This window comes from Erythrolamprus reginae, chromosome 8 (assembly GCF_031021105.1).
Source record: "Erythrolamprus reginae isolate rEryReg1 chromosome 8, rEryReg1.hap1, whole genome shotgun sequence".
In the NCBI taxonomy this organism is placed as follows: domain Eukaryota; kingdom Metazoa; phylum Chordata; class Lepidosauria; order Squamata; family Dipsadidae; genus Erythrolamprus; species Erythrolamprus reginae.
Genome location: NC_091957.1, coordinates 16,085,741 through 16,108,227, shown reverse-complemented (window position 1 = coordinate 16,108,227; position 22,487 = coordinate 16,085,741). Strand labels below are relative to the sequence as shown.

General features: G+C 42.0%; 2 protein-coding genes across 4 annotated transcripts in view; one reads left to right on the top strand and one right to left on the bottom strand.

Annotated features, from left to right (window-relative positions):
- The window catches only part of KCNAB2 (potassium voltage-gated channel subfamily A regulatory beta subunit 2), a 55,185-nt gene extending 45,973 nt beyond the window's left edge, over positions 1-9,212 (bottom strand). For 2 of the 3 annotated variants that reach the window (XM_070759023.1, XM_070759024.1), the window contains exon 1: positions 6,477-6,554. The gene's annotated coding sequence lies outside the window, so the exon portion shown is untranslated. Of the gene's footprint in view, positions 1-6,476; positions 6,555-9,049 lie in introns of those variants that run through there. The other variant, XM_070759022.1, reaches the window with a different exon arrangement.
- Positions 9,213-9,524: 312 nt separating this feature from the next.
- NPHP4 (nephrocystin 4) overlaps positions 9,525-22,487 on the top strand; it is a 57,607-nt gene continuing 44,644 nt past the window's right edge. Inside the window, exons 1-6 of the mRNA XM_070759017.1 lie at positions 9,525-9,587; positions 12,178-12,288; positions 12,386-12,449; positions 16,792-17,043; positions 18,328-18,480; positions 22,191-22,363. Of these exons, the coding sequence (XP_070615118.1) occupies positions 16,906-17,043; positions 18,328-18,480; positions 22,191-22,363 (464 nt within the window). The 5' untranslated portion in view covers positions 9,525-9,587; positions 12,178-12,288; positions 12,386-12,449; positions 16,792-16,905. The remainder of the gene's footprint in view (positions 9,588-12,177; positions 12,289-12,385; positions 12,450-16,791; positions 17,044-18,327; positions 18,481-22,190; positions 22,364-22,487) is intronic.

The following is a 22,487-nucleotide window of genomic DNA, read 5'->3' as shown; positions in this document are numbered from 1 at the left end:
CTCTTTTTTTTGGTGCACGAAAGTTGGGTGAAAGTTTTGCAAGGCAGATGTTGCAAGAGCCAACGGCCAGTTATGTTCTCTTTTTTTTAAAAAAAGCAACTTTCTACAGAAAAGGAGAAAAGTGAAGAAAGTTGAAGCGAAAGGAAAAAGTGAAAAAACGAATTTGAAAAAAGAGAGAAGAGAGAGAGAGGCGCTTAGACCAATCTACATGTGTGATCGGAAAGAGAAATATTTTAAAAATACATTTTATGGCCAGAACTATTTGCACAAGTATTTTCTTTCTTTCTTTCCTTCCTTCCTTCCTTCCTAGTTTTCCCATTTCACTTCTCGGGCGCTAGGTTTCTCAGGTGCCACCTTACACCCGAGGCTCTTTAAATCCCACCGCCTTCCATTTTCTTTCTTTCTTTCTTTTTCCTGTCCTTCCTTCTTTTTCTCATTCCTTCCTTCCTGGTTTTCCTTCCTTTTCTTTCTCTCCTTTCTTTTTTTCATTCGTTCATTCCCTTCCTCCCTCCTTCCCTTCCTTCTCTCCTCCCTTCGACCACCCTCCTTTTCTTTCCTTCCTTCCCTTCATATTTCTCTCTTCTTTCTTTCCATAACACAATAACACTCCTTCCTTCCCTTTCTCTCACCTTCCTTCCTTCCATTTCACTAACGGTGATGATCCCATGACGCAGGGACCCCACAACCATCACAAAATACAGTACACGCCAAGGACCTGAATTTTGATCATGGACCATGTGGGGATGCTTTTGATGGTCGTTATGTGAGAACCGATGCCTATTATCGGCGAGGACCCAAAATCCCCAAGTAACAGGGTAGCTGCGTAAACATCAGAACTTCAAAACTAGGTCGTAATTAAAGAATTTTCCAGGGTCCAACTTTGAAGGTCTGCTGAGCTGGTCAGTCATAAGTAGAGGACCACTTATCTATGTAAAGGCTGGATTACAAAACCTCCAAGGTCCCTTCCCACCCGGTTTATTCTCTTATTTCTCCCCTTCCTGCCATAGAAAGGTGACCCCTGCTTAATATCCTTATGAAATGCTTCTTAAACTATTTATTACAAAAATGTTTATTATTATTATTATTATTATTATTATTATTATTATTATTATTATTATTATTACGACACATTTTAACCTAAGTCCTTAAGGGAGTGGCCAGCACATAAATTGAATCCAATAAATAAATTGAATCCAATAAATAAATTCAACCCAGAAAATAAATTCAACCCAATAAATGAGTTCAAGCCAATAAATTCAATAAAATAAATCAATTCAATAAATAAATAAATTCTCCGACTGTGCAGAAGTGAATCGGCTAACCCTGGTATTAAATGATAATAAAAGATTCGGACTATTATGATATCTGGACACTGTGGTACAAATTAATAAGAAAAAGGAGAGCTAATCTACAATGAAAATGTATATGATGTAAGAACATGTGTAAAGCTATATAATTATATAGTATACAAATAAGAATGTAAAAGCTGGATGCTGACTTACTTGAAAAATATTTGGATTTATATTTGTGTCCATGTCTGCTTATATGTTGTGTTTATGGTTTTCTTAAATGTATAAAATACAATTAAAATTACTTTAAAAAAATAATTTCAAGTCAAGAAATAAACTCAATCCAATAAATAAATTCAATCCAATAAATAAATTCAATTTAAGAAATCAATTCAATAAATAAACGTTTGGGATAAAATTCTTCAACAGGGAACCGAGTTTTCCCAATTTTGCTTCTCGGGTGCTACGTTTCCCAGGCGTTGCCTTACACCCTAGACTGTTTGAAACCCACTGTATCCATTTTCATCAGGTTAAAAGCCTCGGCCGGAGAGACATGAGGTCTCGGAGGTCAACCAGATAGAGTGATGACAGACGTCACGGAAATACAAGACCTAACGCACTCCTGAGCGTGTGTCGTAACCCGACGGCAACTTGACCTTCCTCGCGCCCCTTGGAAACCTAGGAATGCAGGTGAGCCCTCTCCTCTTTGGCCACACCCCGCTGACGGCTTCAGAGCTCTGGTCAGATGTCCAGGGACAAAGACCGGACTGTCTTTCAGCTCATCCGTAATGACCGACCACTTTCTGGTTTGCGAGGACAGAGATGCTAAGTGTCTCGACTTACAACTGCAAATTCCCGTCGCTAAGTTAAGCATTTGCTAAAGCGGCTTTCGCCCTGCTTTACGACTTTTCTTGCTAAGCGAACCCCTGGCCGTTAGTAACACAGTCGTTAAGCGAATCCGGTTGACGACACTCACCCGAAGGTCGCAAAAGGGGATCCCGCCTTGTTTAGTGACTGTGGCAAGAAAGGTCGCAAAATGATTGTTTTTAAACATTGGATTTTTAGATTGTAATTTTAAATTTAATTAGATTTGCTGTTGTACTGTATTGTTATATTATATGCTGCGAGCCATACAAATCTAATAAATAAATAAATTTTAAAAAGGGAGCGCAACATTCTCCGAAGAGCTTTCTCTCTTTGTCGACCGCGTTCGTAAATGGAGGAACCACTTAATTTTGGCTTTCCCGTCTCCACTCTCCAGAAAAAGAAAAAAAACCCACATTCACAACTGCATTATTTGCAATTTGGGTCGCAGCTGCAGCCAAGACTGCAAAATAATTCGATGGGATCAGCGAAACTATTTATATGTTTTTAACACTCTGCAGAGAAAGGGGGGAAAAAAAGACTTTAGAAAAACCCCTAGAAATGCAGATTTTGGGTAGAAGGTAGAAAAGGCAGGTGTGACCGCATTAAATTTTCTTTTTAATCATTTATTTTATTTTATTTATTTATTTTGTCCAATACACAATGAGGGTTTTAGTGGGTATATATCTATATACACATAGTAAAATACATGATGATGGTCGTAGAGGAGATACTGATAGTAAAATATATCTAAGAAATAATAGAAAAGAAGATATAGTAATAGAACATATCAATGAAAGAATAGAAGAAGAGATATAGGAATAGAAGAAAGGTATAGGAGATATAGGAGAGCAATAGGACAGGGGACGGAAGGCACTCTAGTGCACTTGTACTCACCCATTATTGACCTCTTAGGAATCTGGATAGGTCAACCTTGGATAATCCAAGGGTCAAGTGTTGGGGGTTTGGGGATGACACTAAGGAGTCCGGTAATGAGTTCCACGCTTCGACAACTCGGTTACTGAAGTCATATTTTTTACAGTCAAGTTTGGAGCGGTTAATATTAAGTTTAAATCTGTTGTGTGCTCTTGTGTTGTTGTGGTTGAAGGTGAAGTAGTCGCCAACAGGCAGGACGTTGCAGCATATGATCTTGTGGGCAATACTTAGATCTTGTTTAAGGCGTCTTAGTTCTAAACTTTCTAGGCCCAGGATTGAAAGTCTAGTCTCATAGGGTATTCTATTTCGAGTGGAGGAGTGAAGGGAGTGAAAATTTACAAAAACATCCAGCCTGACCTAGAACCTTTTTCTAGGGATACTTATATATATATATATATATATAAAAAAAGAAATTGCAATTAATTTTATTTACGGGGCGATGACAAGGTTATTTACATGTATCAATTGACGGGTAAATGCTCCACTTAACAACCCCAAAGTTTCTGCAGCTAAATTAAGACCCACTCGTTAATTTGAGTTTTGCCTCATTTTACGACGTGCCTTGCCACGGTCGTTAAAGTGAATCACCACCAATCTTAAGTGAGTCCCACAGTTGGGGATCTCGTGTCAGTCGTTAACTGCCGTTGTAACTTTGAAGCTAAATAAACAGTTGTAAGTCGAGGAATTCGTCCTAACCCTAAAAATTGCCCTATTGATGAGATGGACAGTAGAAAAAATGTAATAAATGCATAAAATGCAAGGGAAAGGGGACCACAGGGAAAGCCCAACCGTCAGAAATTTCAAATTTGAGTCGTCAAGTCTCTATTTTGGAGGCAGGTGTAACAGAGGATTTACCTGTACAGGTGAAACCTTTTGCTGTAGGCCACCCTTACTCGCTTTAGATGGCTAAGCGAAGCAATGCAGGTGGTCCCCGACTTACGAGGATTCGTTTAGTGACCAGGCTAAGTTTCAACAGCAGTGAAAAAAGTGACTTATGTGATCAAAATTTTGGACGCTGGCCAACCGAGTAATATTTACTATGGCCAGGGGCCACTATGGGAAGCCAGATTCTCTTAAAAACCACCGCCCCGATTTATTCACCCAACGTGGAATGCTCGCAAAACGGAGCGAAACTCACTTTAACAATGCTCGGCGATGGAAATTCGGGAGTCCACTGCCGCCGTTAAGTTGAGGAATGTCGGTATTGAGTTAAGAGGTTAAGATGTTTATGTTTTATTATAAATAAAAAAAGGGAATATAAGGGAATAGATTTCATAATATTGTTATCTGTAGATGAAATATATCTCATGTGTAGTTAATTTTAATTAACTTAGCAAAGAAGAGGATAAAAAGTACTACGGAGAGGGGCGGCATACAAATCTAATTAATAATAATAATAATAATAATAATAATAATAATAATAATAACAACAACAACGTATTGAAAGTATTATTAACATTTTTTCTCTCTGAATGTTTAATGTATCAAAGAAATATCATTAATTATTATTTTAAGCATTTATTGCTCATGTTGTTTTATTGTATGTTGGAAGAAAAATAAAGAAAAAATTTATACCCAAAGTTGAGGAATGTCGTTATTGAAAAAAGTGCTAAATGGGCAACCTGCGAGGAATTCCTCCTTTGGAAAAACAGCTCCGATATTCTATTTATTTATTTTTTTAATTATTCCGTTTTGATAAAGCCGGAATGGCAGGGAGTTGGGTTTTTAATTGCCCGCAGAGTGATCCTTAAGGAGAAATGTATTAATTGCGGCCGTTATCGCTCTGTCGAGAATACGTGCCAAAGTCTTTTTTTTAATTTTTTAAACGGAAAATATTTGCAATTTGTTTTTTTAAACCCCTCGTTATATAAATTATGACAGGCACATTCCTTTGTGATAAGGGTTTTCTTCCAAGGATTTTTTTGGGGGGGATTGCAAACTCTTTTCCCCAAATTTACTAATTTTTACACAAGGAAGGGGGGGCAGGTAAAGGATTGTTAGGTGGGAAAAGGAATTGTGGGTGGGATGGGTAAAAGAAAAGGGGGAGATTGCAAGCTCTTTGGGGCAGGGATCTCCCAAATTACTATTTTTTAACACAAGGAAGGGGGGGCAGTTAAAGGATTATTGGGGGGAAGGAATTGTGGGTGGGACAGGTAAAAATTTGGCAAATGTTCGGATGCAGCAAAAAAAACACACAACTCAGCTGGACTTGAACCAAGAATGACTTGCAGTGGCATCCAGAAATGAGATCAGTCCTGGAAAGAGGGGGGGGGGGGAACACGACCAAATCCCCACTGCATTTATCTCATCCAACATCTGCCCCCCCCTTGAAAAAATATGGGGAGTGTTGCATCCCAGCTGCAATTATAAGGATGTAAGTCTTAAGCCTGACAGCTATCAAAAAAACCAACTGGTGGGGGAGAAAAAAAAAATGAGTTTTTTCAGGGGGGGGGGCATTGGTCTTGCTTGCACACGCGTGTGCACACCCCCAAGTGTGCCACTGCACAGGAAGGGCCCCCCCCTCTCCATTTCTCACCAGCGCAAATCCTGCCTTCCTCTACGGGAAGGAGGCACCGATATTGCCCAAACACACACACAACCGCAAAACCAGCAGAGATGGTGAAAGCGGCACACGCTCAACTTCCTCCTCTGCCCCCCCCCCACATTTTGCACCAATATCCGCTTGGGAAGTCCCCAAAAAGAGCCCCCCCTCCCTCTTCCCAGCCTGCAAACCACCAGCATTGGGGGGGATGGACCAACCTTTGGCTGGGTCTGTTTCCTGTGCCCCCTCCCCCAAATTTGGGCAGCTGTCAAATCTGCACTTGTAAATATCAACAACCCCCACAATGCATTTATGGGGAGGGTCTTCTGGTTCAAAGGTGGGAGGGGGGGCAAGGCCTCCTCCCCCCTGCTGAATTTTGCACCCCTTCCCCATGGATTTCAGGCCAGGCCAGGCAAGACCTCCCTAGATTGGGGGGGGGGTGTCCCCCCCTCTGCAGTGCACCCCCCTCCCCTTTTCCCCAGTTCCTGTTTCTTTTGCAAGCCTGCAAAAAAAGGGGGGGTTTAAAGAAGGGAGGTGCTGCTTCTTTGAATGCATGCATCCTGCACCAAGCTGGTGCAGTGGCAGCGTGCAATGGGGGCGGGGGAGAGGGGGTGGTGGCCTGGGGGGCTTTGCAGATTCTGCATAGAGGGGAAGGGGCGGTTTTGCACCCCCCTTGTTGCATCTTGCTGCAATGCCTCCCCCACCCCTTTGCAACCCCCTACCCACCTTTGCAACCCCCCGTTATTTTTCTGGAGGCGTACTGCAGCCCCAGAGGCCCCCCCAGAGGGAAGTGACCCCCCCAAGGAAGGACCCCTCCCATGCACGAGCCCCCCCCCCCCCCTTACCTGCGACGGCGGCACAAGCGGAGCGGCTGGTCCGGACCTCACACCATCTTTCGCCCTCGTGCCAAGCAGAGCCCGCCCGCCGGCACCGCCCATTGGCCCGGCGGCGACGTCAATCGCCCGCCATGCAAATCGCCCCCGGCTGCCATTGGCGGCTTTCGGGATGCACCTCCTCGTGACCGGCGGGCGGCTCGGCCAATCGGCGCCGTCGCCTGCATCCCTTGGCCCAGGGCTGTGGTACCCAGGTGCGTAGCATCCTTGCCATTGCCTGGCTTGTTGCCCTTTGGATAAAGCTGCCCAAGAATCCAGGCTGACACAACAAGCCATGGTTTAGAGACAGAGCAAGCACAAGCCAGGATGGGGGGGGGGCTCTGTAAGCCATCTGGGGTTCTGTAAGCCACAATCTTTTGTGGGTTGAGTTTGCAAGCCAGGTTTTATTTTTATTTATTTAACTATTATTATTATTATTATTATTATTATTATTATTATTATTATTATTATTGTTGTTGTTGTTATTACTACTACTATTATTATTACTACTACTATTATTATTACTATTACTACTACTATTATTATTACTATTATTATTATTATTATTATTATTATTATTATTAAGATTTGTATGCCGCCCTTCTTCGAAAACTCAGAGCGGCTCACAGAATAAATATAGAAACAAAGCGTACAAAACAAATCTAATACATTAAAAAACTCCAGCTAAAAACCCTAGATATTACTCAATCAGACAATCCAATCACACCGTGCGTCACCTTTATTTATTTATTATTTATTTAATTTGGCTTCCATGCTGCCCAATCCCGAAGGACTCAGGGCGGCTTACATCAGTATAAAAATTACAATTAACAACAATAATAAAAAGAAGTCAAGGGAAAAAATAATAATTTCTAAAATCATCATTAAAACTAAGATTTTAAAGTTTTACAAAAATTAAATAAGAGGTGGATACACCACAATTTTTTGTTGTTGTTTACAGATCTTGCCCATTTCATTTTTACCTTATCTTTCCATTTTTGCATTTTATATATTTTCATTTTTATATCAATCTGTTTGCAAGTACCGTTGCAAATTGTTTGTTACATTATACAGTATACAGTATATTAGTCTATTTTTGTATGCTGTACATTATTGTATCATTTTTGTATCATTTTTACATATTTCTATTCTCTATCCAATTGTACCATGGATTCCAGATATTATAATATTCCAAGTCATTTATTCCTTTAATTTCCATGGTAATTTTGTACATTTTAGCGCACTTATAAATTTTAGTTTGAGAACCGGCCAACAACTCGCTCCGTCACAATTATGGTTTTAGGGGGCAAGTACAAACCAGGATGGCCATTAGCAGTACAGTAAACTGATCTTTTAAGACTTCTGTTTGCAAGCCAGCTTCATGGGTTGTGTGAATGAGGGCAAAGTATGATCCCGGCCCCTGGAGGTTTTTTTGTCAACCCTGGCTGACATGTAGGCCTACTTCAGGCTTAATCTGTATCCCCTGTTGCAACAAATCATGACTTTGATGTCTGGTTGATTTGCACCCCACCAATCATCATCCTTCATGTTGTTCAAAATATACCAACATTACACTGCCATAATTTTGCTAAAATTCAAATGGAATTTCTGCAAATAACCCTAGTTGAACATTATTCATAACTAAACTAAATTTGTTGGATTAAGATGCTGTTATGAGTGCAGTTCAACTCTGGCTTTGTTCAGTAAGCCAGAGTTAAATTCTAGGGAGAGCCTTAAAGTTGGATTGTTCAGGTTCTGAATTGGAGAGGATAACAGAAACAGGGGGGATCATGGTTTTCTTTACCAGCTATGAAAACAAGCCACTTTTGTTCCATGATGATAAAGGTTAGTCGCGAATCCAATAACAATTAAATTAAGGGCTGCCATTCCCGTTGGTGCAATTTCCATACAGGTAGTTCTCAACTTACAACAATTTGTTTAGTGACTGTTTCAAGTTATCATGGCGCTGAAAAGAGTGACATACGACCATTCCTCACACTTATGACCGTTGTAGCCTCCCCAGGGTTACATGATCAAAATTCAGATGCTTGGCAAAATGCTTCATATTTATGACAGTTTCTTGCGTTCGTGGGTCACGCGATCTCCTTTTGTGACCTTCCGATGAGCCAGGTTGAGTGGGGAAAGCCAGATTCACTTAACGACCAGGTTGCTAACTTAACAATGGCAGGGATTCACTTAACAATGGTGTCAAGAAAAGTAATAAAACGGGGCAAAACTCAACAACTTCTCAGGCTCCAAAAAAAGTCATAAAATGAGGCAAAATTCACTTAAAAACTTCTCTGGGTCAATAAAAGTTATAAAACGGGGCAAAATTCACTTAAACTTTTTTCAATGTCTGTCACTTTTTAGGAGGGATGGATTTCTGGGAGTTGAGGTCTCCCCACCTAAAAATTGCTAAGTTGCCAAAAAAAAACCAGGCCTAGAATTCTGCTAAACTAAGATGCACAGCACGAAGGACCATTGGCCGGGCTAAGTCAACAGTCCCAAACCACAAATCAAGGTTTGCAACCTCGCGGTAGTCCTACCTTGCAGGGTGGTTGTACTGAAGGAAAAGGGAGCCGTAGCTATCATCATCTCGGGTTTCCCAAAAGAAGAAGCCGCGTAAATTCATCCGAACACGCTATAAAGCCCAACATCCGTATTCACATGACAAGAAAGCGAGCGCAACGCAAACACGTGTCTTTCTCCTTATTTCCCGCGCGCGGGGCTTTTGTTCCGCATAGGGCCACGCCCCTTTCTTCGTCGCCTGGCAACCGCTTTGCTGCACTAAGGAAACGGCGGCACGCTTGCTGGGAAGATCCATTTAACCAGAATTCGGGGGGAGGAGAGGGAGATAAAAGCCGTGTCGTGAAGGAGTGAAGGAATAAAAACGGCAAAGAGAGGAGAGGAAAGACGCTAAAATGTTAGAGGAAGGTATAGCCAGCCAAGAAGAGCCTAGTTTTGCCAGGGAGAATTTAATTGAGGATTGGGTTTTAGCATGGCCTCCCCCACGATACAGTTGGTACGCCCCGAGCAAGATGGCGGCCGCCGGTCGAAAGAAATAGGGGAGCGCGGGAGTGGCAGGTGAGATGAGGGGGCGGGAGGAGAATCGGGGAGCCCTTTTTCCGCTCTCCCCATTGGGGGAACGGAAAAGAGCGCCGGCCGCTGATTGGCTCTCTCCCCGGCTCTCCCCTTTGGGAGAGCGCGCTGATTGGCCGGCGGGAGTTTGGGGCGCCTCTTTGTCCCGCCCCCTCATTGTTCCAATTGGCTCTAGAACCCCTTTTCCTCTCTCCCCTCCCCCCACTTCCTCCCAGAAAGCCCCTCCCACAGAGCTGATAGAGTGACAAGGGTGCCTCTGAGCACGTGCAGAGTGCTTTCTCCCCCAACCTTCCCAGGACCCCCAAAATTAGGGTGGGTAAGTTGGAGGGGGGTGGAATTAGGCTGCTCCTGAAAGCCCCCCAAAATTGGCCTAAAAAGAAGGAATGTAAACATGAGAGGCTATGGAGTGGGTGAAACACAAGGGTGAAAAAAAAGGCTCCCCCCTCAGTTTAATCTTTTTGGGGGCTCCCTCAGGAATGTTGGCCAAGGCTAAAGAGACCAGGATGGGGGCTAACCAGGTTACAGTGGGGTTTAGCGCAAGGGGGAGATTGGAAGGGTCCCCCCAATGCTTGGTGGAAAAGGGGGGGCAGCTTTGTTTTAGGGGAGGGTGCATTCATTTCTCCCTGTGTTTATATATTACACACACACATATATATTTACCTATTGCATATGTGAGTGTTTATATGTTGCACGTATGTATACAGTACTTTGTTTATATGTTTATATATTGTATAAAGACTAGGAAACACATGACATGTATACATTATATAATGCTCAAAAAAAATAAAAGGAACCCTTAAACAATACCATATAACTCCAAGGAAATCAAACTTCTGTGAAATCAAACTCTCCACTTAGGAAGCAACACTGATTGACAGTCAATTTCACCTGCTGTTGTGCACATTCAAATTTGTACAGAACAAAGTGTTCAATGAGAATATTTCATTCGTTCAGATCTAGGAGGTGCTCTTTGAGTGTTCCCTTTAGTTTTTTGAGCAGTATACATACTTACATACATACATGCATACATACATACATATATATATACACACATACATACATACACATATGTAAATGTGTAGCATATTTCTGCTGATAATGAAAAGGAAGGGAGACTAGTATAGATCTATTTTTCCTCTCATCAGCTAGCCGCACCATTACCGGGATTTGAACCTGGGGAGTCTGCCTGTAAGGGTTTGATAGGAAAAAAACATGTACATATGTATGTTTATATATATGTGTGTGTGTGTGTGTGTGTATAAAATGTATATACGGTATATATACATATAATATACCTGGCTAGCTGATGAGAGCAGAACAAGGCTGAAATAGTTCTATACAATATACATTTATATATATACATTTATATATAATGTGTGTGTGTGTGTATATACTGGTATATATGTCACACACACACACACACACACACACACACATATATAAAACATGTCACATGTTTTTGTTGAATTTTGAAAATTAAGGGAGACTGGGATAGATCTATTTTGGCCGAATATATATACATATATACATATATACTTATATATACATATTTACTATGGGTAAATATAAATGAATATATATATTCATATTATCTCCGAAAATGAATGAATACATACATATATATACACACACACACACACACACACACACATTTCGGCCTTATTTTGGCCTCAGCAGTATGGCTACCCACTGGGACTTGAACCTGCAACCTTTGCCTTGTAAGGCAGAGAATTATCCTCTAGGCTATTTACTAGCCTAAAAGGCATGAAAAAATAACAGCTAGCCTCGCACTGCTATTGCCTGCTTGTTTACTTTGTGTGTTAAAATGCTTGATTAATTCCGTTGTTCTTTTTCGTACCGGGGCGATGTGCAGCTTCATATATACCGGTATATAAAATTTTCATTTATATTTACCCATAGTATGAACAGATTGTTCAGATAGATTTGAAGATTTACCCCAAAGAAAAGACTTTGTTGCTAACCTGAAGCATTGTTTCCTGACTCCAGAATGAACAAACAAGATTTTGGGGTCATGTGAAGCTTAAGTGGACTCCGGTTTACCTTGGACAGGCCAATGTATAAATCCCCAGGACCATTTGCCAGTTTGAAACCAGCTGGTTTCCTTCCTGGGATTACACAGGTTCATTTCCTAGCCTGGCTGAATTCCTCTTTGCATTTGTTTGGGGCTTAAATCCAGTTAAATTATATTTTATAGCCACTCCTTTATTCTGGATTTGTGCTTATGTGACCTTCGCAGCCATTTATGAGTGAAGTAAAACCAACAGAGAACAAGCTCGCTTGGAAGAACATTTTGTACTGAGCGTTTTTTACTCAGCGGAGCATTTTACTAGCCTAAAAGGCATGAAAAAAATAACAGCTAGCCTCGCGCTGCTGTTGCCTGCTTGTTTACTTTGTGTGTTAAAATGCTTGATTAATTCCGTTGTTCTTTTTTGTACCGGGGCGATGTGCAGCTGCTGTTTAAAAAATCAGCAAAACGCCACGATATATCCGTGGCTTTTAGTGGGAGGAGGAATCACACAATATGTTCTCTCCCTCTCTTTCTGTCTTTTTCCAGCGTTAAACACATTGCCTGGGACATGAAACGTGTGGATTTAATCCCTCCAAGAGGGAAGGGGGGAAAAATCACTCACAGGGTCTTGGTAGCCTTAAGCCGCTTAGCGTCCAGGTGAGCAGGAAAAATTAGATGCTGTGCCGCTTCCTGAGCTCCCAATTGTGAGGGCTTTTTGTGTGTGTTTTTAATCGTTTGTCATTGTGTTTCCTAGGGGCACCGATTAGACTGCTAAAGGAGTAATCTCATTTTTTTTATGGCAAGTTGGGTGAAGAGAGGTGAGAAATTTTAGATTTTTTTCTGGCAGGGGATTTTTCTCTGAAAACCTCTTTATTTTGCAGCTTCTAGGCCAGGTTTTTACACTACACATCCACAGATATCAGCAAAGAGAAGGTTTTGCACAGGCCAACCTTTTTTGGGGGAGGCTCAAATAATTCCCCCCCCTCCACCTAAATTCATACAATGCAGCATGCCTTTATTATTTATTTATTTATTTATTTATTGGATTTGTATGCCGCCCCTCTCCATAGACTCGGAGAGGGGCGGCATACCTTCTATTTCCAATACAATAAAATGCAATATTTTTGTTAGCAACATGTATAATTGCACGAAATTCTTCATTTGTATCTAGGGTATTTAATTTGGGTATAAATCATTTTTGCTCACAGCAAACTTTTTTATTTTGTCATCCAGCTAAACCAATTATCATCCAGCTAAACCAATTATGTATCTTCTCATTAAATTTCATCGTTGATATTCCTCCAAATGTATAACGCAAACCACATTTCTAACATATTAAACACTAAGCCGTAGTGCCTCCTTCCTCTCTTTATATATTTTTTCTAAAAACTAAAAAACCCCTATACAGTGATACCTCTACTTAAGAACACCTCTGCTTAAGAACGCTTCTAGATAAGAACCGGGTGTTCAAGATTTTTTTGCCTCTTCTTAAGAACCATTTTCTACTTAAGAACTCGAGCCTGGAAAAATTTCCCAGGAAATTTGAGAGCGGCACGAAGGCCCGGCCAGTTTCCTGCCATTCCCCCTTTAATCCCGGCCATCTCGGGCTTTTCTGGGCTGCCAGAGGAGCCTTTCGGTATATGGGAGGCGCGTGCTCCTCCTCGCTGCCTCAGAGTCCCTCATTTTTTTTTAAGCCTTAAAGTTTTGGACTTTTTTGATTCCCCTCACCTCACCTTCTTCCTTCGATAGCGACTGTTCTCCTCCTCTTTCTCAAATTCCGAGCTTTTATTTCTTTTATTCCTTATTTCCTTTATTTCTTTCCTGATGGGTTTGCATGCATTATTTATTTATTTATTTGTTTATTTGTTTGTTTATTTATTTATTTATTTATTTATTTATTTATTTGTTTGTTTGTTTGTTTGTTTATTTGTTTATTTGTTTATTTATTTGTTTATTGGATTTGTATGCTGCAGACTCGGGGCGGCTAACAACAGTAATAAAACAGCATATAATAATAATCCAATACTAAAAACAGTTAAAAACCCATTATTATAAAAACCAAACATACATACAGATATACCATGCATAAAATTGTAAAGGCCTAGGGGGAAAGAGTATCTCAATTCCCTCATGCCTGGCGGCAGAGGTGGGTTTTAAGCAGCTTACAAAAGGCAATTCCTATGGGAAAAATTGCTTCTACTTACAAACCTTTCTACTTAAGAACCTGCTCACGGAGCGAATTAAGTTCTTAAGCAGAGGTACCCCTGTATAACCTATCTAATGTTAAAAAGACTAAAAACAAATTAGAACAAACACATTTCAGACTTCTTTTCATCTCCCTCTTGACTGCCAAAGAATGGAGGCCTTTGAACTCTGGTGTTGGATGGAGAAGACTCCTGTGGAGTCCCTTGGACTTGCAAGGCGACCCAACCGGTCAGCCCTAGAGGAGATTCAACCCTGGCCGCTTTTTAGACGGCCAAATACTGAAGAGGAAACTCCAAGATTTTGGCCACCTAGGGAGAAGGAAGGACTTGCTGGAGAAGAGCCTGAGGCTGGGAACGATGGAGGGTAAAATTAATAATAATAATAATAATAATAATAATAATAATAATAATAATAATAATATATTAGATTTGTATGCCGCCCCTCTCTGAAGACTCGAAGAAGAAGGGGACGACAGAGAAAGAGGTGGATGGATGGAATCACTGAACCAGTCGGCCTGAGCTTAAATAGACTCCGAGGGATGGTAGAGGACAGGGAGGCCTGGAGGAGCGTGGTCCATGGGTTTGCGATGGGTTAGACACAACTTCACGACAACAACAACAGAAGGGACTACCTTCTGCCTCTTGTATCCCAGCGATCGGTTAGGTCCCACAGAATTGGCCGTCTCCAGGTCTCTTCAACCAAGCAATGCTGCTTGGCGGAGCCTAGGGGAAGAGCCTTCTCTGTGGTGGCTTCTGCCCTTTGGAATCAACTCCCTCCAGGGATTCGTACCGCCCTCAGTTTCCTGGCCTTCCACAAGAATGTAAATGGGATGAATGTGGGTGATTGTTTTTAATGCGCTGGGGTTTTTAGGTCATATTTTCAGTTTAGATTTCTTATATATTTTATTCTTTGTACTTATCTCTGTTGTGAGCCGCCCTGCGTCTGCGGAGAAGGGCAGCATAGAAATCTAATGAGTAAATAATAATAAACAACAATAACAAATAATTTACTACGCGGAGGGAGTTCCATACTCGTTACGGTGACTCATTCCGTGCAGAAATTAACAGTCTGAATGCAAAATATCGCCTACGGGTTAGGGTTAATTCTTTTGTGTATTTTTATTTTTTTGGCAGATTGCTTTAGAGAGGGACTTTTTATTTCTTTTTTTCTTCCTTCTTGGAATCTTGTTTTCTGATGAAGTCAGCTTCTCTTCAGCCCTCCCTGTGAAATCACTGAATCATTCTGACCTTGCCAAAAAAAAAAAGAGAGTGTCAAACGAGCATCTAAATTAAGAGCTGAAATTCGACAGCTCACGGGTGTAGGAAGACTTGTCCTTCAAACACCATCTCTCTACAAATTTTAAGAGGTTTTTTTGGCTTGAAAGATGGTGCTCTTTATACTTCTAGATCGGGGTTTCTCCATCTTAGCAGTTGGAAGAAGTGCAGATTTCAATTCGGTGCCCTGGTGCTAACGCATTCCTTTTGAAGTGTATTTCCTTTTTAAAATCTTTTTTTTAAAATAAAAATATAATCTTTATTAACAATAAATAGAGAAGGGATACATAAAGTAAAAGAAAATACAAATACAGTGATACCTTGTCTTACAAACTTAATTGGTTCCGGGACAAGGTTCTTAAGGTGAAAAGTTTGTAAGACGAAACAATGTTTCCCATAGGAATCAATGGAGAAGCGATTAATGCGTGCAAGCCCAAAACTCACCCCTTTTGCCAGCCGAAGCGCCCGTTTTTGCACTGCTGGGATTTCCCTGAGGCTCCCCTCCATGGGAAACCCCACCTCTGGACTTCTGTGTTTTTGCGATGCTGCAATTTTACTGAGGCTCCCCTCGCTGGGAAACCCCACCTCTGGACTTCTGTTGCCAGTGAAGCGCCCATTTTGCGCTGCTGGGATTTTCCTGCAGCATCACAAAAACATGGAAGTCTGGAGGTGGGGTTTCCCATGGAGGGGAGCCTCAGGGGAATCCCAGCAGTGCAAAAATGGGTGCTTCGCTGGCAATGGAAGTCTGGAGGCGGGGCATCCCAGCGGTGGTGGTGGGTTTGTAAGGTGAAAATAGTTTGTAAGAAGAGGCAAAAAAATCTTAAACCCCGGGTTTGTATCTTGAAAACTTTGTATGATGAGCCGTTTGTAAGACGAGGTATCACTGTACAACTATATAGCAAGTTTGGATATACAGTATGGTATTAAACCACATTAAACATTAGAAATGAAAAAGGAATTTCAGAAATGAAAAGAGAAAGAAAAAGGAAAGAGAATTTAAAAAAAGAAGAAAGAAAGTTTATGTCTATAGATATATAGATATATAGGTACCGTGCTTATTGTCAACCTATTTGTTGACTATCTTAACCTACAGCTTCTTAGTAATTTACTATAAATATTCTTGGTGTTGTGTAGTTTTCGTACTAGATTTGGATTAATTCACAAATTCACTTTTTTTGTTTTTCCCCAGCAAGATTATTTTAATTTTCATAATGTATGGTACGTTCTTGTTGTTTTTATCTGCCATTCTTTGTTTTTCAACCTTTTTGTGGATTTATGGAGTGGTTGATCTGTAGGAGTCTTTCGAGTTTTGGAATTCATGTTATATTTCTGAATTCTTTTTTACCCAAGCAGTTGAACCATTTGTCACACGATTTATAAAAAAAATGTTTCTTCTTTGTCCTGTAGTTCTAAGGTCATTTTTCTCAGTTCAGCAGATTCCATTGTTTTATTAATAAAGTTTAAAGTCATATTTCCATTGTGGCCCACTTACTCTCTTCTAATCCCTTTCACTGAAATCTCTCCACTATGGAGAGAAAAAAAAAAGAGAGCAAGTGCTGCCTGGAGAATTCTGGGAGTTGAAGTCCAGATATCTTCAAGCTGCCAAAGTGGAGAAGCGTAGATGTAGAGGTTTCTTGATAATTCAGATTTTTCTAACCTGAGCCTACTCTCTTCTCTTAAGGAATGAAGCAAAAGGGATCTCTTCCCCACTCACGAAACGATCGCTTTGTGTTTGAAGCCCGGAAGCCCAGGACCTGAAGTGAAACGCACAGTGCCACCACACCTGGTCCCCAGGATGGGGGAATGGCACAAGATCTTCCGCCAAAGCCTAACGGTGCCTCCGCGCAACATCTGGAGGCCAAATTTGCCACTCCAGCCATCGGTGCCTTTTCAGTGTGTCTTGAAGAGTGTGCATGGGAATGCCTTGAAACAAGTAAGACCAATCAATCAATCAATCAATCAATCAATCAATCAATCAATCAATCAGAACAGAGTTGGAAGAGACCTTGGAGGTTTCTAGTCTAACTCCCTGCTCAAGCAGGAGACCTTAGACCATGTTAGACAAATTGTTTCCTTCTTTCATTCTTCCCACTCTCTCTCCCTCTTCTTTCATTCCTTCATTCCTTCCTTAATTCTACCTTCCTTCCCTCCCACTCTTTTTCCTCTCCTCTCGTCTCCCTCCTTTCTTCTCTCCTTTCCTTCCTTCCTTCTTTCCTTCCTTCCTTCCTTCCCTCCTTGCTTCCCTCCCTCCCACCCTCCCTCCCTCCCTCCCTCCCTCTCTTTCTTTCTTTCTTTCCTCATTTAACACGAATCATGTCCTCCCCACTCTCTCCCCCTCTTCTTCCATTCCTTCATTCCTTCCTTAATTCTTCCCTCCCTCCCACTCTTTTTCCTCTTCTCTTGTCTCCCTCCTTCCTCCTCTCGTTTCCTTCCTTCTTTCCTTCCTTCCCTCTCTTTCCCTCTTCTTTCATTCCTTCATTCCTTCCTTAATTTTTCCTTCCCTACCTTCCACTCTTTTTCCTCTCCTCTTTCCTCTCCTTCCTTCTCTTTCATTTCCTTCCTTCCCTCCATTTTTCATTTTTTTCCCTCTCCGTCCTTCTTTCCTTCTCTTTCATTTCCTTCCTTCCTTCTCTTTCATTTTCCCTCCTCCCTTCCTCTCCTTTCCTTCCCCCCTCTCCCTCCCTCCCTCTTCTTTCATTTCTTCATTCCTTCCTTAATTCTTCCTTCCCTACCTCCCACTCTTTTTCCTCTCCTTCCTTCTCTTTCATTTCCTTCTTTCCTTCCTCCTTCCCACTCTCCCTCCCTCCCTCTTCTTTCATTATTTCCTTAATTCTTCCTTCCCTCCCTCTCTCCCACTCTTTTTCCTTTCCTCTCTCTCTTCTCCTTCCTTCCTTCTCTTTCATTTCCTCCCTCCCTCCCTCCCTTCCCCTTTCATTTTCTTCCCTCCTGAGTCCTGAGAGTTGAAGACCCCCCCCCCACGTCTCAAAGTGACCCAGCTTGACCAGAATGGCTTCATCCTACCCGGGTGACATTCGTAAATTGCCTAAAGCAAGACCTGACCTGAACTCGGTACAATATCTTTCCTTTCTCTTTCAGCTATTTCTCCACGATTTGATATATTTGCTATTCCTCCAAGACCTCCCTTCCTCTGGCTCTTCCTCGCCCACTCTTCCCCAGTGGCGCTAACTCCCCCTCCTTGGTCCTTCAATCTCTGCAGAAAGCTCTTGAGAACATGGCGGAGGTGGCGTTCCAGCTGCGCCTTTCGCTCTTCGATGTGGCCTACCGCCAGTTCTTTGGCAGGACTTGGAGAAGCTCCTCAAGGCCTCTGAAATCCGTCCCGGGGCAACCTCCCTCCGTGGTCTTCAACGAGGTAAGGACTGATGGGTTTTCTCCCCCAAATTATGGGGAGACCCTCTCTAAGCGGTTGACAGAATCAGCCTCTTGCAAACCCCAACAATCTGGGTCCTCATTTGATCCACCTTGGAAGGACGGAAGGCTGAGTCAACCTTGAACCGGTGGTGAGATTTGAACTGCTGAACTGCTGGCAGCTGGGGATCAGCAGGAGTAGATTGCAGTACTGCACTCTAACCACTGTGCAATTGAGGAAGGAAGAAAAGAAGGAAGGATAGAAGGAAGTGAAGGGAGGGAAGGAAGCATAGAAAAAGGAAGGAAAGAAGATTAGAAGAAAGAAGGAAGGAAGGTAAGTTAGAAGAAGGGAGGTTAGAAGAAGGGTTAGAAGAAGGAAGGAAAGAAGGTTAGAAGGAAGGGAAGGAGGGAGGGAAGCTTAGAAGAAGGAAGGAAAGAATGTTAGAAGAAAGAAGGAAGGTTAGTTAGAAGAAGGAAGGTTAGAAGAAGGAAGGAAAGAAGGTTAGAAGAAAGAAGGAAGGAAAGAAGGTTAGAAGAAAGAAGGAAGGTTAGTTAGAAGGAAGGTTAGAAGAAGGAAGGAAAGAAGATTAGAAGAAAGAAGGAAGGAAGATAAGTTAGAAGAAGGAAGGTTGGAAGAAGGAAGGAAAGAAGGTTAGAAGAAAGAAGGAAGGTTAGTTAGAAGAAGGAAGGAAAGAAGGTTAGAAGACAGAAGGAAGCAAGGTAAGTTAGAAGAAGGAAGGAAAGAAGAAGGAAGGAAAGAAGATTAGAAGAAAGAAGGAAGGAAGATAAGTTAGAAGAAGGAAGGTTGGAAGAAGGAAGGAAAGAAGGTTAGAAGAAAGAAGGAAGGTTAGTTAGAAGGAAGGTTAGAAGAAGGAAGGAAAGAAGATTAGAAGAAAGAAGGAAGGAAGATAAGTTAGAAGAAGGAAGGTTGGAAGAAGGAAGGAAAGAAGGTTAGAAGACAGAAGGAAGCAAGGTAAGTTAGAAGAAGGAAGGAAAGAAGGTTAGAAGGAAGGAAGGAAGGAAAGGTTAGAAGAAGGTAGGAATGGCAATAGTATTTAGGCTTATATATGACTTCACAGCTGTTACAGCCCTCTCTAAGCAGTTTATAGAGAGTGTGGGCACTTGCGCATGTGTGATAGCACATCCTCACGCTCTTTGGGGCCCCTTCGTCCTCACTGACCTAAAGTCTCCTCTTGGCTGGGTAGCCAGGATATAAATTTCAAAACAAATACAAGAAGTCAAATCTCCTTCCCTGCAGAACATTGTCCTTAAAAAACGAAAAGGATTTTCTCCAGAATTGGATTTTTAAAATTTTTCTGGGCTTCCTAATAATCCAGCGGTCCAAGACGGGCTCTCCATCGGAAGAGCTGCATTAAAACCAGCAGCAGAGGGCGCTGTTGTCCCATGAATCACAGGAAAATGCTGCCGAAACTTTTTTTAAAACTCTGTGTGCTAAACCTGCCCTCTCTCCCTCTAAGCATCCTTGGGTCCTCCCTGCGGTGTTCCAGGTGGGGGCTTTTAAATTTTGAATTTTTTCAAGAAAGCAGCAGCTCAAGCCTTTATTTTTTTAATCCAAACGTCCTTCCGGAGAGCCCCCTGCGAACTTGGCGAGCCCTTTCATATCAGCATTAACTTTTAAAAACAAACAAGCATTAACCCTTGTTTCCCACTTATGACTGTTGTGACATTCCCCACAGTCACGTGATCAGATTTCAGACTCTTGGCCACGGGCTCGTACTTAACGGACTGTTGCAGCGTCCCAGAGTCACACGATCTTCGTTTGTGACAGTCTTGAAAGCAAAAATCAACAAGGCAAATTAACTTAACAATCTTGTGACTGACCGAGCCACTTAATGAATGTGGCAGCAAAGGTCCTAAAGTGGGGCAAAACTCACTTAACAAATTGTCTCACAGCAAACAGAAAGTTTGGGCTCTGTTGTTGTTGTTGTTATTATTATTATCATTGTTATTTTGACTTATATGCCGCCCACAGGACTCAGGGTGGCTCACAACACATAAACAATACAATAACAACAATAACAATAATAACATTTATTTATAATGCCCTTTTACCAAAGGGCATAACAACAGACCATATGCAATTGATAAAGACAGACAACAGCACCTATTAGGTAGTATTAATTAATCTATCTAATAATTAATTAATCTATCTATCTATCTATCTATCTATCTATCTATCTATCTATCTATCTATCTATCTATCTATCTATCTATCTAATCTATTAGATTTGTATGCCACCCTTCTCCAAGGACTCGGGGCAGCTCACAGCATATAGTATAATATAACAGTATCACAGAAGGCAACTCTAATTAAATTTAAAATTACAGTCTAAAAATCCAACATTTAAAAACAATCATACTGGTTCAATCATACAACATGTATCTCATTTCATCGGCCGGGGGGCTGAGACACAATTGCCCCAAGCTTGGCGACATAGGTGAGTCTTAAGACTCTTGCAAAAAGCAAGGAGGGTGGGGGCAGTGCTGATTCCAGAGGGCCGGGCCCCCCACAGAGAAGGCCCCGCCAAGCGACATTGCTTGGCTGACGGGGCCTGCAGAAGGCCAACTCTGTGGGACCTGACCATCGCTGGGACTCATACGGCAGAAGGCAGTCCCACAAGTAATCTGGCCTGATGCCATGTAGGACGTTATAGGTCATTACCAACACTTTGAATTGTCTCCGGAAACCAATGGGCAACTAATGCAGTCCGCGGAGTGGTGGAGAAATATGGGCATGCCTAGTATATATACTTAGCACAAGCATAGCTAGTAAAAACCATAAACCCATTAAAACATTCTCAATTTATATTATTCCCAAATATAAAAGCACAGTTTGAAATACAAGTATAAAAAATACAAATGTGTTTTTATACTTGTATTTATGATCACTGGAACAGAAGTTGCGTCTAGAAGTTGTGAATGTTCCAACCCTGGAAGATTTTAAGCAGATGTTGGATCACCATCTGTCTGAAGTAGTGTAGGGTTTCCCGCCTAAGCAGGGGGTGGGACTAGAAGACCTCTAAGGTTCCTTCCAACTTTATTATTGTTATTGTTGTTGTTGTTGTTGTTGTTGTTATTATTATTATTATTATTATCATTATTATTATTATTTAAATGGAGTCAGAATATGAGATGATGTAACTCTTATCCAGTCTGGCATAATCTCCTTCTAGTACAATAAAGTCAAATCGAGCACTAATAATAATAAAAACTCCTTAAAATAAACCCCTTGCAATCATTAAAAACCCTTAATAAAGATTAATTTGTGGTTGTAACTCGATTAACTGCAATTCAGGTTTTGCAACTTGGGGGTTCTCAAATTTCCCCTTCCTGTGGGTGTTAAGATTGTTGGGCGGGGTGGGGCCCGGGGTCTTCCTCACAGGGCTGGTTTTGATCCCTGCTACCCGGCCGACTACGGCCGGCCCGAACGAATGTGGGCATCTCCCGCGATGCGTCGGCATCTGTTATCCTGCCGAGTGAGCTGAAACAACAAAAGAGATCATAAAACTTTCACATTTCTAGCTTCCGTGCCGGAGGCGACAGACACCCCCCCTCCCTGAGAAGCTGTCAGCTGTCGGGATGATTAATCTCCCATCACCGAGAACGAGCAGCTGCGATTGGAAACCCACCGCAAAGAAATCGAGGCAGGCTTGCTGTCTGTCCTTCACCCTTTTCCCTCCGCTGCCTTCCTAGACGGTGTATTTCCTCGCCTCTGTGGGCCACCCCGGCGTCTTGATGGTGCTAGAAATCGTGGCCACCGCCAAGGGACGAGACGCGGCATCCTGGGAAGTCAGCTGTGGCTTTGTCTTCCTCCGTTTGTTTAACAGCAAGTCGGAGCCGCTGGTTTGGAAGTCGGCGGAGAAAGGGTACGTTGAGTAACTGGTCGCGGTACGGCCGGGATTGGGGTTCCGGGAGCGGAAATGGAGAGGCGCATGCATCTTTGGGTGCCCCCAATGAGTGCCCGCACGCGCCCGCCTGAGATTTGGCTTC